At 42.9% G+C, this 15,199-nt stretch overlaps 1 protein-coding gene across 3 annotated transcripts; it reads left to right on the forward strand.

Moving 5' to 3' along the window:
* Positions 1-1,447: 1,447 nt before the first annotated feature.
* Positions 1,448-14,695, forward strand: NQO2 (N-ribosyldihydronicotinamide:quinone reductase 2). Of its 3 annotated transcripts, XM_041118352.1 has the most exons (7): positions 1,448-1,463; positions 1,792-1,851; positions 3,493-3,657; positions 5,158-5,288; positions 7,514-7,627; positions 8,939-9,040; positions 10,189-14,695. In XM_041118352.1, the coding sequence occupies exons 2-7, from the start codon at positions 1,845-1,847 to the stop codon at positions 10,360-10,362; spliced, it is 693 nt and encodes a 230-aa protein (XP_040974286.1). In that variant the 5' UTR covers positions 1,448-1,463; positions 1,792-1,844; the 3' UTR covers positions 10,363-14,695. The 3 variants fall into 3 exon arrangements, with proteins under 3 accessions (XP_040974286.1, XP_029897842.1, XP_029897841.1); XM_030041982.2 differs by lacking the exon at positions 1,448-1,463 and having other exon boundaries at positions 1,479-1,851; positions 5,158-5,258; XM_030041981.2 differs by lacking the exon at positions 1,448-1,463 and having other exon boundaries at positions 1,484-1,851.
* Positions 14,696-15,199: the final 504 nt, after the last annotated feature.

A 15,199-nucleotide genomic window follows, 5' to 3' on the forward strand; every position in this document is an offset into this window, starting at 1 on the left:
GTCAGAAGGTCTCGTTATTTCTGTTACCAGATGGGATGAAAAGACAAAAATAAGACATCCTACCTGAGGGGAAGTAAACTTTCAGTCTGGGTTTCTGGAGTCCCTGCCTAGTTCTTTACCACGCTGCTTCCCGTATAACCGACAGAGTGCAGCCAAGCAGAATTTGGGCTCACCTTTTATGCTCAATGTATGTTGGCGAGTGTCGTGGTTTAACCCCAGCCAGCAGCTAAGCACCACGCAGCCCCTCACTCACTCCCCCCCCACCCAGTGGGATGGGGGAGAAAATCGGGAAAAAGAAGCAAAACCCACGGGTTGAGATAAGAACAGTTTAATAGAACAGAAAAGAAGAAACGAATAATGATAATGATGACACTAATAAAATGACAACAGCAATAATGAAAGGATTGGAATGTACAAATGATGCGCAGTGCAATTGCTCACCACCCGCCGACCGGCACCCAGCTAGTCCCCGAGCGGCAATTCCCCGCCCCCCCCTTCCCAGTTCCTATACTGGATGGGACATCACACGGTATGGAATACCCCGTTGGCCAGTTTGGGTCAGCTGCCCTGGCTCTGTCCTGTGCCAGCTTCTTGTGCCCCTCCAGCTTTCTCGCTGGCTGGGCATGAGAAGCTGAAAAATCATTGACCTGAGACTAAACATTGTTTAGCAACAACTGAAAACATCAGTGTGTTATCAACATTCTTTGCTTACTGAACTCAAAACATAGCACCATACCAGCTACTAGGAAGACAGTTAACTCTATCCCAGCTGAAACTAGGACAGCGAGTGACAGCTGTAGCCTTGGGAAGCCAGGGAGGATAGCTGAGGGGTGCGTGTCCCCTGACCCTGACAGCGCAGAGGGCAGGGGGTGAAAAACGCAGATGGTGCAAGGTTTGCGGAGAGGTTTCCCGCTCACCCCGCTGCAAGAGGACACGGGTAGCTCGGCCATTTATTTCCCAGGCCGTCGGCCCAGTCACTTGATTTCGGCCTCGGATTCTCCATTTGAAAACCACAGCTGATGGTACCGCGTCGCCGGCAGATGGGTGAGGACCCACCGAATGCTGCCAGGAGGCGGAGGGGTTACCCACCCGCGAGCCGCCCCGGTTCCCCTCCGGCGGCACTCGCCCAGGAGCAGCACCCGTTCCCGAGAAACGCCAGCCAGCGTGTCTATTACCGACAGTTACCGCGCGTGGTAACCGCGGCGGGTGTCGCGCACCTAACGGCTGCCGCCTGCCCAACGGCGCTGCCGCAGCGGGCGGCGCCGAGCCCGTCCCCACCCCCGCCCGGCGCTGGCGCAGCCCCTGGGGCCGGGCCGGGCCGGGCGGGCAGCGGGGCCGCCGGGACGGGCCGCTCGCAGCCCCGCCGCGGGGGTACGCCGGGCCGCGGGCGGCAGGTACAAGCACCCGGGGCCGCGGCCGGCTCAGCCGGCGCCGGCAGCCGTTTTGAAACCGGATTTTAGAGGGTAGGACGAAAACCGGGAGCAGCGCCCAGCCCCTCCTGCGCGGAGGCGGCGCGTCCGGCTCGGTCCCTGGGTGAAGCGGGCGGGCGAGCGAGAGCCGCTCGGCGCTGGTCCGGCGGCCCGGGGGCGAACCGGCGCTCGGTCCTGCCGGCCGAGGGCTGGGCGAGGCCCGGCGTGAGGCGGGTGCGGGGCCCGCCTCTCCCGCCGGCGGCGAGCCCGTCCCCTCGCAGCCCCTCCGCCTCCACGCGGAACGGTACCTCTCCCGCTGAAACAGCGGTTTTCCTTGTACCTTTTCCTGCTGTTTCTCACGCGAGAGAATTCGTCATTTGAGTTCACAGGCCGCGTCGGAGTCTCAAGACAGAAGCTACTCGGTGCTTCCCGAAAATGGCAGGTAAGAACAAATACCGATAAAAACGCTCTTCACTTCAGGCCTGGGCGCGCTGGTACGTGGCATATCTGTAATGTTTAGTTGGGATACTACGGTATTACTTTTTCAAAGGACTGAAATTACTCTGAATGCCTCTGAAAACTCCGGTCTCTCCCAGCACTGTGTCCGAGTGCCCCCAGCTCCACTGAAATGGAGGCAAACCAGCAGCTCGCAGAACTAATCTTATCGCATCTGTGAGCTTGTGTCACCTCCAGCCACTGAACCACCTATTTACTGAGAGTTAGCAGGAACAGCAGAGAGGTAACAGCTTCTGGTATTCCAGAATAAGTTATGGAGCAGAGGGTTAAATAGTTTATACACATGTTAAATTTATGATAGCATCTGACCACAAATTTTAATAGTCTTTTGGCAAAGCTATTGTTTCGTGGATGCTATGCACACTGGAGAAATAATCACCCTTTATAATCTAGGTTAAAAGTGAGGTATTTTTTCTTCTAAGCCTTCAGCTCTGGTTCTATCCATTATCTCTGACACCTGAAACCTACCTGTCACCCTGAGGGTGCTCTGGGCTGTACTGCTTCTGTGTCCCCTGGAGAAACTGAACTCAGGAGATGCCTCAGGTTTTGTGTTAGCAGTCAAGAACCAAGAGCTGCATGTTTTTCAGATCCAGTAATTTTCAACAATCCCTGGAAATTTCATTTTCTGCAGTGTTTATGTATAAATAACTACTACCTCACAAAAGTATTTCACATTTCCCTTGTGTTCAGTGATCAATTTTTTTAGAGAATTATTAAAATTGGATGGCCTAGGTGCAGCAAAATTTTGAACAAGTAAGCTCTGATACACCTTGTTACATCAGTTTGAGAAGCTCCATCCCCACATATCCGTCTTGCTGCTCAGCTTACCTTAAAGCCACTTTGTCAGCAGTTTCAGATACACTAGGACAGCTCACTCTCACATCTAAGAAAATAATCATGTTGCTTTCTACTGAAGTTGGTGTGATGATGCTGAACTGGGATAGTGGCATCTTAAACATCTACCCCAGTGTTTTCACTTGTGCAGCACTGAAATGGAAGATGAGGGGATCCTGCATTGCAGTAGGAAGATGCTCTGAGCTTTCAGAACTTGTTTCCACAACAGTTTGAGGGAATCTAAGCTGGCACCACTTTGAACCCAGCCCACCCCTCACACTTGTGCTGTAGCTTGTCTGACCCAGCCTAGGGAGCTAAACCAGCAGACAGCTTTTGTTTTGTTTTGTTTTGTTTTCCTGTTGTTGGGTGAGTTTTTGGGGGTGGGCAGTGGAATTGGAAGAACACAAATGCTGACTCAAGAGGAGGGACTGGGTTGTGCTGACATAGGGCAGTGTCACCTGCTATGGAAACGCACCCACTGTCCACTGAGTTCCACCTAGGAAAGCCCAGCGTAGCACAAAATAGCGGGATGGGGTGTGTTTACTGATGATTTCCTCATGAATCACTCATTGCTGCCGAGCAGGAGTCAAATGCTGCCACTGTCATTCTGTTTTCACTAGTTTTGTGCCGCTTGGGAAACACAGTACAGAAAAATGAAGGACCGGCTCCACAAACTCTTTTGTATCTGGCTCCTATACTCAAAGGTATCTTCTGGTTTTCTTTCTGCCTCCAGGGAGAAAAGTCCTGATAGTCTATGCACATCAAGAGCCCAAGTCCTTGAACGGATCTTTGAAGAGGGTTGCTGTGGAAGAACTGAGCAAGCAGGGCTGCAGTGTAACAGTGTCTGATTTATATGCAATGCAGTTCGAGCCAAGAGCAACAAGAAATGACATTGTTGGTGAGACTACCCAAAATAGACTTTTTTCAACAATAACAACGAGACAAACTTTCACCTTGTCTATCCTGCTGCACTAACAATCCAGAACAACACTCTTAGGTGCACTCCGAAAAATTGTTGCAATTATTTTGTACAAATATCCCCCAACTAACAAGACCCACCTTTTTATTTTCTATTAGCATTGACTAAGAAATGTCAGTGTAGCAACCCAACAAGTATCATCTTTATTTTAATAAATCTGATCACTAGAAATGGTCCTTCAATCAGAAAAATGAAATATCCATATAGTGCAGATTTGTAAAACAGTTTTTTGCCTTTAGACTAAAGTGAATGAGGGAAAATTACTATTTTTGCAGTTTTTACAATCAACTGAAAACACTTTCTAAAAACCATCTACTCTTAACAAACAAGATTACAAAAGATTTCTGCAAGTTAGCTCCAGGCACTTAAGTGCTTGGGCTTTTGAGTTGTCTTGGCACCTCCTGACTACCTTGGTATTATATGATTACTAAAAATGACCAGATGATGCAGTTAAGACTTGAGAAAAACAGTGATGCTCTTGTTAGGCTTATGTGATATTTTCACTGTGCTCTTAATAGCATGTAGCCCCAGTATTTTTCCAGGTAAGGAAACACAAAGCCATGACAATCTGTGACAGCTGAAACTCTTTCTTTAAAACAAGAATCGAAAGGAAATAGCACAGGTCTAGTGCAAGCACTGGCAAAAAAACAAGAAAAAAAAAAACCTTGTTAATGACCAGACATAAGCATTTCTAAAAGTCCACTCCTGAATATGAACCTTGGCTCGTAGTGACATTACTGGGAGAGAAAAATGCATTAGCATCTGTCCACAATCAGTTTCTGAAGTCCATTTCTCATAGGTGAGAAATGCCTTTGGATAGCGTTCTGTGACTTGCTAGAGTTTAGTTCATGAGGGTCCTGCCACTCTCTTCTGCTAGAGATTGATGATCTACTAGTTGAATCAGCAGAATTGAATGTATATATCTGATTTGGACATACTTGAATCAGCTCACCTAACTGTAGTGGAGTCAGCAGAGCCAGCCAATACTGGTTCCCCAGCCCCAGCTGAATTTCCTGGTTACAGAGACTGAAAAGCAGCTACACAGTGCTTGTGACTGTGTGGTGGTTTCAGTAATCCCTAATGCAGAGGCAGAGCAATTAGCAAAATTCTCTTAAATCATCCACCTGCATCACCAGAGTCTAGAGCCAAGCTTAGGTCCTCTTACTGCACTTTATATGTTGCCACAGAAAGGCAAAAGTTTTAGTAGTCTGAGATGCTATACTCCTCTTCAGTTTAAAATCAAATCACCATCAGCTGTGATGCTGCTGAATATCCACACACACACAAAAAAAAAGGAAGCGGGCGAAAATGGAAAACAGTAACTCAATTTAGAACTGTAGATTGCAGCATATATTTAATTCTTATTTGGCTACAATTCTGGAAACAAGGCAAGGAATGACTGTTCACTTCTACCCACAGGTTGCTTGCACAACCCAGAAGAGTTCAATTATGGTGTGGAGACATGGGAAGCTTACAAGAGAGGAGATTTGTCCAATGATCTGATTGAAGAGCAAAAGAAGGTGCAGGAAGCAGACTTAATGATTTTTCAGGTCATTATTTTAAATTGCATTAAAAAAAGACTTCAGCTGTAATATACAGGGTTGAACAAAAGAAAAGCAATAGTGAAAAGATTATAGATTTCATTAGGAACATTGAATCTAGCCAGAGTAAAAACAGGTAGTAGCTCTGCCATCAACATAAAACAATCTGTATCCAGCATAGCAATTTCAAGGTGTCTGTTTTTTCTGATATGATGTGGATTTTAGAAAATATGAAAAAATACCAGGTCATGTGTGAGCATTATTCATGCTAGCACAGTATGAGTTTTTCACACAACAGTGCAACACTGGCATTTTTGGAGAGTAGGAAGGCATCTGAAATTAGAACCTTAAAATACCTGAGTAGAATTCACAGCAGTGCTTCACTTAAAACTTAACATTCAAAAGTAGTTTGATTGCATAGGTTTTGTGAAAACTGGTCCTCACACTACCTGCACTCCAAAATGATTGCATTGAGCAACTCAGACCAGAAAGTATTGAGTATTGCAAAATAATACTATAATTCTCAATATGAAATCGTGCCATGTTATCAGGCAGCCCGATACTACCCCTTTGTCTTGGAGCTCATGCAAAACAAACACAGATCTACACACAGAGATGTGTGTAAGGGCTTAAGACAGCCCCACTGAGTTACAGGTTTGGGATATGGTAACAGACACCAGATCAACAGCTTTAGGAAAAAACATTCTATCTCTAAGTAATGGTAGAATAACTAAATACAGATCAGTAGTACAATTATCCAGGTCATTACAACAGCAAATCCAGTAATTCAGTAGCACAATTATCCAGGTTGAAATGACAGCAAATCCAGTAATTCACCAACACGTGGCCAAACTTCCTATCTGGATGCACAAAAACATACATGACCACGGTTATCAGGCAGGCTAGCAGAAAGCAGGGTAAGGCTTATTTTCTGGGCAAGCAGCTGGGAGCAGCCAGCGGTCTCAGGGAATTGGGACTTCCCCAACCAGACTGTCCTCATTTATTGCTGAGTTGCAGAAGCACTATCTGGACTTGCTAACAGATCATTACACCCCATCTCCACTCCCCACTGTACCAGCTCTGTCCTTGGTGTCCACAAGTCCCAGTACTGTATAAGGCAATATTAGCTTCACATTTCTTTGTGTGCCTGTGTGACTGTTGGCCTTAGGCATAGCCTATATATATTCCACTGTCCAATTCTAGATGAAATTTAGAATATGACCATATCTCAATTAAGCATTTCACAGTAAGTCTTCATCATTTTTACACTATTGATTCTGAGATAAGTATAGTAAAATATCCCCTGAAGGAAGTGGTTTCTTTCTACTTTCTGTCTGTAGAATGCTATGAAGTTGAGTATGTTCTGGTGCAGAAAAAAGAGAGAAAGAGAGAAAGAGAGAAAAGCCTCTCAAAGACACCATAAAGTAATTTAAAATTAACTGCAGACTAAACTCACCACTTCCAAAGATAATGGTGATTGCCCAGTTTCCACATTGTTTCCATCTTGAATTAAGCCACATATGGGTAAGTTTTTACAGAATTTCTTCTTCTGTACTGCAACGTGTACCAAGGTTTAGGGATAGTGATGCATCCTAGAACAGGAGTCCTTAAAGCATTCAAGATAATGCAAATAAGATGCGATAGCTTTAGGCTGTAGTCCCATGGGCTAACTGAAGAATCTAGAAGCAGAGGGTCCTACTGTTAAAGAAGTTTTCCTCTATAAAGTGATTCAGGGTCATCATGACACCAGGGCATGAAAGTAAGTCTTTCTTAAGATCCCATGCCATTTGTCAGCAGTCCATCAGATCAGAAGTGATCATCAGATGTCAGTCCTGGTAATAAGGTTCTCTGTATGCATTTTGGCCACATTCTCCATTAGATCATAGTTTCCTTTGGCATTTCAGCAATAGGAGACACAATTCTGTACAGTCTTAAGTTTGAATTAAATGGCGCCTTCCTGCTTCATCATATTCCAATTTAATTTGTGTGGAAAACCTCACATTCACTATGGTGTTAGTGTGCTGTTGGTGCTCAGGTATGTACCCAAGACTACTACAAACAGAAAGCACTTCAGTTATTTTTGCCAGGCATAGTTACTGCCTCTCCTGACAGAGAGCTGGAAGAAGGCATGTACAAGATCTGAACAGATTAAGAGAATAGGATTTGGCCTGTTGACCAGGCCTAAGGATGGCCCAGACTCTCTGTGCTAACAAGGTAATTTACTTTTTGCCTAGTTTCCCTTGTATTGGTTCAGCATGCCAGCAATCATGAAGGGCTGGATGGACAGAGTCTTGGTCCAAGGATTTGCTCACGACTTTCCAAAGTGTTACGATTCTGGTTTGCTCAAGGTATGTTTTTGAGATTGTTTTATTAAGATCATGATTTGCGCTTGTCTGGCTTGTTAAAACTGTCTGAAAGGTAGTACAATAAGAAGAATGCAGTGGTTGCTAAAGATTTAAGCAATCTCCTAGAGATTTTTAGCTGGCCTACAAAACAGGCTTTATAATTTGGTAGGTATATCGGAGTGCACTGGAGTGGCATACAGCTTGCAAACAGTTTAAATCAATCCATTTCCTAAAACTATAGTATGTCATTCTTCCCACCACCATAGGACTGCACAAATCTGTAATGAGTGACGTACTAGAATAGGTGACAAGATCCTGTTCTGGGATTAGATGTCAAAGGTTGGAATTAAACTATAAAACTTAATCAGAAACCTGAAATACCCAGTGCACGAGCCTCTGTCCCATCTATCTCCTTTCAACCTTTTCTTCTTTGTAGCTTATAAATTAAGCAAGATCAGTATCTCTAGATGACAATTCATAAAATTTTAATTCTCCATGGCACTGAGAATATCCCTGGAAAATGTTGGCCCACTGTCTGATGGATCTTATTTGGTGACAACTGCAGCATCCAGAAACAATATTAGTTTCATGTTTATGTTTGCTGCATATTAATCTCTGTAATTTCTGATCTTCTTAACAATTCCAAACATTTCAGTTTGTTTAAATTTCAGAAATGGCTGCCTCACTAAGATGAATAGGAGTAATCCCCAACGATCATAGCTGCATGCTGAGTGCAGGCTCAAGGCAGTTCAGATACTGTGCTGGAAAAACGTTATTTCAATTACGGAAGCTAAACTGAGTGGGTAGAAGCTGAGCACAAGCCCATGGCTAATACCAGTTACGGAAGCAGAAGAAACACAGGGGTTTAGAACACCTGAGGAACACCTTGTCACCTTGGCAAGTGACAAGCAAGCCCAAGTTTGAAGCAGGACTGTAGCATTCAATTTCTGCCTCCAGGAAGGACAGGGATAAAGGGATTCTCAGTAACAGAGTGCTTTCCAGCCACAGTTTTCCAAACATTGCATAGGGGAGAACAAGGGCCAGTCCTGCTGCATGCAAGAGTGTCAGACATATAATTCCTTTTCTTTTTAACCTGTATCTGCCCAAAGCCCTGACACACAGTCCAATTGTCTACGCTGTATGTTGTCAATCTTTGCCTCAGAGCTGCTGCTACACATAAGGTCTGGGAAAGGAGAGGACACCACCTCCTCTAGAAATTTATGCTGTTCAGGTTCCCCTGAATATCTCTTGAACTATTTAACTATTATTCTTCTTTAAACATGCCTAACTCAAGCACTGCTTTCTTAATTCTAGAACAAATTAGCCCTGTTTTCTTTCACCACTGGAGGAAGCAGAGAGATGTATGCAAAAGGAGGTATCAGTGGTGATATTCGCTACCTCCTGTGGCCCATCCAGGTATAATATATGAATATTTGGTGGTTGTTTGCCTTAATTTTTATTATTCCAATTATTTATAACAGTTGTATTATTGTTTATTTTATATGAAATATAATGTAATAAGAAATAATTAAGTTGTCAGTTCCAAGCATCTGCAGGTTATAAATTGGGCCCTAAAATCCTGAGACTACTTTAAAAGTCCACAGAGTTTTAAAGTTGTTTTGTTCCCCTTCTTCCAGATTGGAATCTGGAGAAAGCTCATACTGTCAGTCTTTTAAGTTTCTCTGGTATTATAGGATTTCCTTTATCCCTGGTGTGCAGGATTTCTTTTCCCCATAGCTACATGATTCATGTAGGATGTGGGGCAGGAGGGGAGTCACACATTATCCTGGTATTAATGATCAGCATACGAAAGTTAGCATGCCTTTTCTTATTGCTACCCTTTTATCAGAAGTAGCAAGCATGCTTTGAGAAATTTAGGTGGTAAGGCAAAGCTACTTTTTGATATAATACAATGGATGTGCTTAAGTTCTTTGGTCTCCTACCCATTGCGATTACTAGCTGTCTGCCCTTGTGAGGCTATCTAGCGGCAGAGCTTGCAAGTCAACATGACAAAGAATGTGAAACACAACTGTGAATTCAGAAATACACAGAGGGAAAATAGCAAGTTGAGCTGATTTGAAAGGCACTAGCCTTCATTCAGGATTGTTTGGCTAAGCCAGAGGCAAAAGGTTAAAAAAAAAATACTTAGAAGTAGATAAGAAATACACTGCAGTTCAGGAACAATCTGTGGAGATTCAAACAGTACTATGAACTTTAGGCTGTCTCCGATCCTTGCAAATTTAATAGCATACAGCAGCCGAAGAGAACAGTTCTGTGGGTTTAATAGCACTTAAATAGCACAGAGCAGAATAAATGAAGTTGACCTTATTTTTCAGTGTATTGTATGTCATTCTACCTAATGTCTAGCCTTCACTAGTGACTGCCAGGACAGGTAATGAACTTTGGCAATTTATTTCCCTTTTCCTGATAAATGCACAGGTTTAGAAACCCTGCCTTATATTAGGCCAGAGAAACAGTTTCAGATTTGAATCTTCTACATTCTTGAATTGAAAGTGAAAGACTAACTATTTCCTGAGGCATTTCTTTCTTTGCTTTGAGTCCAGCATGGAATCATGCACTTTTGTGGTGTCAAAGTCCTTGCACCTCACATCTGCTTTGCTCCGGAGTATGTGTCTGAGGAGAAGAGGAAGGAGATGCTGATTGCCTGGGCCCAGCGTCTGAAGACTCTTTGGAAGGAAGAACCCATAAACTGCTCTCCTGAGTGGTATTTCAAGTAATGTTCACGTACAAGACTACAGAGAGAAGACTTTTTTTTTCCTCCATTCTTTTTGGTGCTTTATCTCAACATCTGAATGCTAATCTCCTAATTCGAATGTATTATAAGTATCTTGAGTACTACACCTAGCAGCTTAACTGAAAATAATAACATTTATCTTCATTGATTCTTGAGGGATTCTCTTCAATGATCGGTGCAAAACCCTTTGTGAAGAATTATCCTTGCTCATATAAACAGTGACATCCTGCCTACAAGTGGTTAATAACACAAGCAGTATTTAGTTGCAGATTATACCATTGCTGCTTATGAAACAGTAAAGTACATTGTCAGGTTTTTTTTAACAGTTTTTGTACCAGCTGCCACTTTTTTTTGTTTGCCAGGGAATATGCTGACCATACTCAACCTTGTTATTGCCAATCCTGTTCTTTTAAATGAGAGCTCTACACTTGTGCCTTTGAGCTATGAAGCCAGATCATGAATAACGCAAAAGGCTGTACAGTTGCACACTGACTTAGACAACTGGAAAGCCTTGTGGACAGCCTTAGGCTTTTCCACATATTTACAAAGCAATATTAAAGCTATGACAGACACCAGAAGAGGAGAAAAACCAAATACAAATATCATATAGGAGTATGTGCATGTATTGCCTTCCTTTATAAAATGTATCTCCCGTTTGTAAAGTATGTAGTTTCCTAAAATCAAAGGCAGTTCTGTATTTTTGTTACCCTAAGTAACGACAAAAAGGAATCCAATCTGTTCCCTGCCCTTTCACACCACTCCGTATTGCTGTTTGGGTATGGAGGGCTGGGTGCATCCCCTCCGGCATCAGTGTAGGTGGGCTTCCTTGGCGATCTCCAGCACTGGCAGTTGGTGAGGCAGAACACCTACCCTAAAACCTGCAGGAGCACTGTCTGTCTATGAGCCAGGATCTAGTAGGACAAAATGACTGTCTGGCTCTTAACATCCGTGATTTTTACCTTGAACTTTAGTGGGATTATTTTTGTGTTTGAAAGCTGTTAACCCATTTTGTGCATATGGCAAAGGGTGGGTTTCTCTCTTAGCTACACAATTTCTTGCTTTAATCAGCTTACCTAACAGCTGGCTTTGCACTTTGATATTAAAATAACATGGCCCAAATAAGAAACGGTCTTCTAAGTCACTGACAAATGACACTTAGGCCTCTGCACAGAGAGCACGTGTCTGCCATACATTCTTTGTAGCAGCCTTGTCATGCCCCACCCTTATGTTTCTTTAAGGGCTATTTGGATAATAAACATGCTGAGCCCAGATTTTGGAGTGGCAGCGTAAGCTTATACACCAGGCTGGGAATTGCTACCACAGGGAAAGAGTCACATGTTCCTGTTTGTCACTGTATGAAGTCAAGGTCTATCTCTAGCAGAGACAGACCCCTGAAAGCAGTGCTGCCCTAAGTTGTTGCAGACGTCTGCTTCAGTGCATATGAGTCAAAGTCTTTAGGTTACACAACGAAGAAATTTGCTTTCGCTCAGTAACTCTGGTATAGGAAAAAGAAAGTGAAAGAGAATAAAACGGAAAATATTATACAGAGAAGTTGTGGGAAAAGCAGATTCTTGCCTAAAAGACCTAAGGAAAACAACTTTAAGTTACCTGAAGAGAGATTGAAGGACAAATGCAAATATTAAAATTGGATGGGAGAGGAATTATCCTTATGTTCACTGCGTTCAGTTACCAGATTATTCAAGAAGGAAGGAAATGGATATGAAACCACAAGTTGCAACTGTCAAACCAAATGTTACTGTGCTGGATCAATTGCAGAGCTTAGTGGGTTTAACTGTTAGATGAAGAATCTCAGACTGACCTATGTGATGAACATACACTTCTTTACACTATTTGGCAGATGCATGCCAGCTCCCATACACATGGTAGCATTAAGTGCCTATATTAGACTGGATATTTGTAATGTAAGTATACAAGAGTGGCTGTGCTGGGTCAGAACAAGGATCCTCCAACCCCAAGTTTTTTCTCCACAGTGTTTATAGGCCAGGAAGAGCAAGCACTTCCCCTGAACACTGTCCTGGGCTTCAACCATACTTAGTGTGGGGGATTTCCTGAGCTATACATGTTTTCTCTATATTTACCAAGCCAAATAGATCTCTGCTCTGAATTTTGTTCAGTCTTCTCTTAAATTCATGCCAACTTGAAGCAGCCAATACTTTTTGGCAAAGTTCAGCAGGTCAGCTTTTCCTTGCATGAAGCATTGGAGTGGGGAGTGATCCCAGGGAGAGTGAAGCACCTGGTTCCCAGTAGCTTCGTTTGATTCCTCCCAGTCAACAGTAAATGATCAGTCCCATCCACCCTTTTACATGGTGCTTACAGTTTTGTAGATGTGTGTCACCTCCTCACCTAAATAATCTCCTTCCCAGGCCATGGAGTCCTGCCCTGCTCAGTTGTTCTTTCAAAGGAAGGCATTGGCCTTTGGTCACTCTTGTTGCTCTTCTCTGAACTCCTCCAGTCTCACTATCCCATTACTGAGAGGAGCAGACCAGCAGTGCATGTGGAGTCAACTCCATGACTTTTGGATTCATATGACTTTCTCTGCTCCTTTCCTAATAATTTCTGACATATGATTTGCTTTAGCTAATGTTTTTTCTGTTGTAACCCTAGATCTTGGCCATCAGTGGTAATGGTCAGCTCAGGGGCCATTATTTTATGCATGAATTGTAGGATAATTCTTTTTCCACATGCGCACCCCTTTACATAACTTGAATTTCACTTCCTGTCTCATTGCCCAGTCACTCAACCATTTTTCCAGAGCTCTTCACAATCTGCTTTCCTTGTCCCCCCTCTTCTAAGTAATCTGTATCATCAGCAAACTTTCTCAACCTCACTGCTCATATCCCTTTCCAGATCATTTTCAACAGCTCAGATCCCTGCACTTGTAACCTCCCTCTGTTCTGAAAGCTAATCATTTACTGTTGCCCAATTTGTCCTATCTTTTAAACACATCTCCATGCCATGACCTTCTTTCTTATCCCCTACCTGCTTAGTTTCCTTTAAAAAAAAAAATTGATACAAGACTTTGTCAAAAGCCTCTTGGAAACACAAGTAAACTGTATCAGCTGGATCACCATTCTGCATATGCTTTAACTCCTCCTAAAGTAATTCTTCAGGTATATCATTCCAATCTGAAAGCCACTGTACAAGGGGGTATACGATAAGGGGGAAACTGAGAACCACTATTCAACTGTAACTTTCCGCAATCAATCTCTGTCCTCATGTGTGTAGTCTGTTCTCATACAGAAATGTTCCATGTGCCTCATAATTCTTGTCACTTTCCTTTATTTCATGTCTGGCTCTCCTGTATGTGTTCAGAGAAGAGGTAATCAGAGCTGTGAGCTGTATCTCGGCTGTGGACACATAACAGATTAAACCACATTTGCTGAAGGGTACTGCTCTTGCAGTGCTTTGGAAGCCAGTCAACTGTGCAGTGATAGGGGGTGCTGAGCCAAGAGTTAATGTCCTTATCCTGGCACGCTTTCAGTGCCTGCTATACAGCACACTATACAGGGGCACACCTATGTTCTGGCACATGCCTTTCAAAAACTCAAGGGAGAATTTTACTGTGTAGAAAACCAATAGAGTGGTCTGTGGTTAACAAGGAGAGAGAAAGGAAGTGGCAGTATCAGTTTCCTAGTAGTACTGGAAATGTTACAGACATTTTGATCTGAAGAATGCTTGCCCTGCTAAATCACATTATGCTAAAAGTCAAATGTAGTCCTGTCAAAACAGCATTGATTTCATCAGAATAAAGCTAGAATTAGGTGAGTAACCTGTAGCTGCATTTCAGGCTGGGGGAGAAGACTATAACAGCAACATACTTTCCTCTTCCATTTAGTCTGGGGATTTGGGTTTTTGTTGCTGGTGGTCGTCTTCTCCCACGTACTTTCAGGCAACTTTCTGGTCTTTTTCTCTACTTGTTCCAAAAATCATAACTGAATTTCTTTTATTTGATGTTCTGATATGGCAGGTGAAACATGCTTGCAACTTCAGAAAAACACAAGGAAACAAATAGATCCCCATCTGAACTATGTTATCAAGAAGCCTCATAGCTTAGAGAAACCAAGACTGATTTCTTGTGGTAAGGTGCTTTCAATCCAGGTTTCAAGAAAAATTAAAATTTAAAGGCGAGTGTGGATAGTTCTTTCTTTGGTTTAATATTTGATTCTTGGAACAATGTTAATGTCACTGTGAGATTAGCTGCCTGCTTGCAGGGGAATGTACTTTGCAATAGACAAGTTATCAAAAGGTTGTGCTGAAGAGAGGAACAGCCAATAACAAATACCATGTATAATTCATATACAACTTTTTTTTTTTTTTTTTTTTTAAGAAAAATCCTACTATGTTAGTAGATATCCTAAAGCCTAAAGAGCCTACACTCCACAAGAGAGATGCAAAAAATTTAAGCTTAGGGTGCTCCTGAGTTTTAGTGCTGGATAATTGTCATTCTGAGGGTATTAAAATACCTACTGTATCCATACAAAAATGAAGCTCCAAGATCCATGATGTTTCCTTTTAAATTAGGTGAGTCACTACCAAGAGTAGCCAAGAGAGCTATTCCAGCCTTAGTTCCAAAACTCCAATTAAAAAGTATAAAAGAATCTTTGACTACAAATATTTGGGGAAGCAGAGGGCTTAGTCCAGAGCAGTAGTCTCACATTTCAGCAGCCTCATTTTAGGTCCTTCAGCATAGTGGCAGCAGTTGATCATTTCACAAACAAGTCAGGGAAATGTCTATTCCTGCAATACTTTTGTTGATTCTATCTTACTCTGCTGGTGTTCATATATTTATGGAAACATTC

Source organism: Aquila chrysaetos, chromosome 18 (genome assembly GCF_900496995.4).
Source record: "Aquila chrysaetos chrysaetos chromosome 18, bAquChr1.4, whole genome shotgun sequence".
NCBI classification, from domain to species: Eukaryota; Metazoa; Chordata; class Aves; order Accipitriformes; family Accipitridae; genus Aquila; species Aquila chrysaetos.

What these genes read in the sequence shown, in the direction of transcription:
- NQO2 (XM_041118352.1), top strand. An exon ending in ACGATTCTGGTTTGCTCAAG is followed by an intron (nt 7,628 to 8,938) that starts GTATGTTTTTGA and finishes TCTTAATTCTAG; the next exon opens with AACAAATTAGCCCTGTTTTC. An exon ending in ACCTCCTGTGGCCCATCCAG is followed by an intron (nt 9,041 to 10,188) that starts GTATAATATATG and finishes CTTTGAGTCCAG; the next exon opens with CATGGAATCATGCACTTTTG.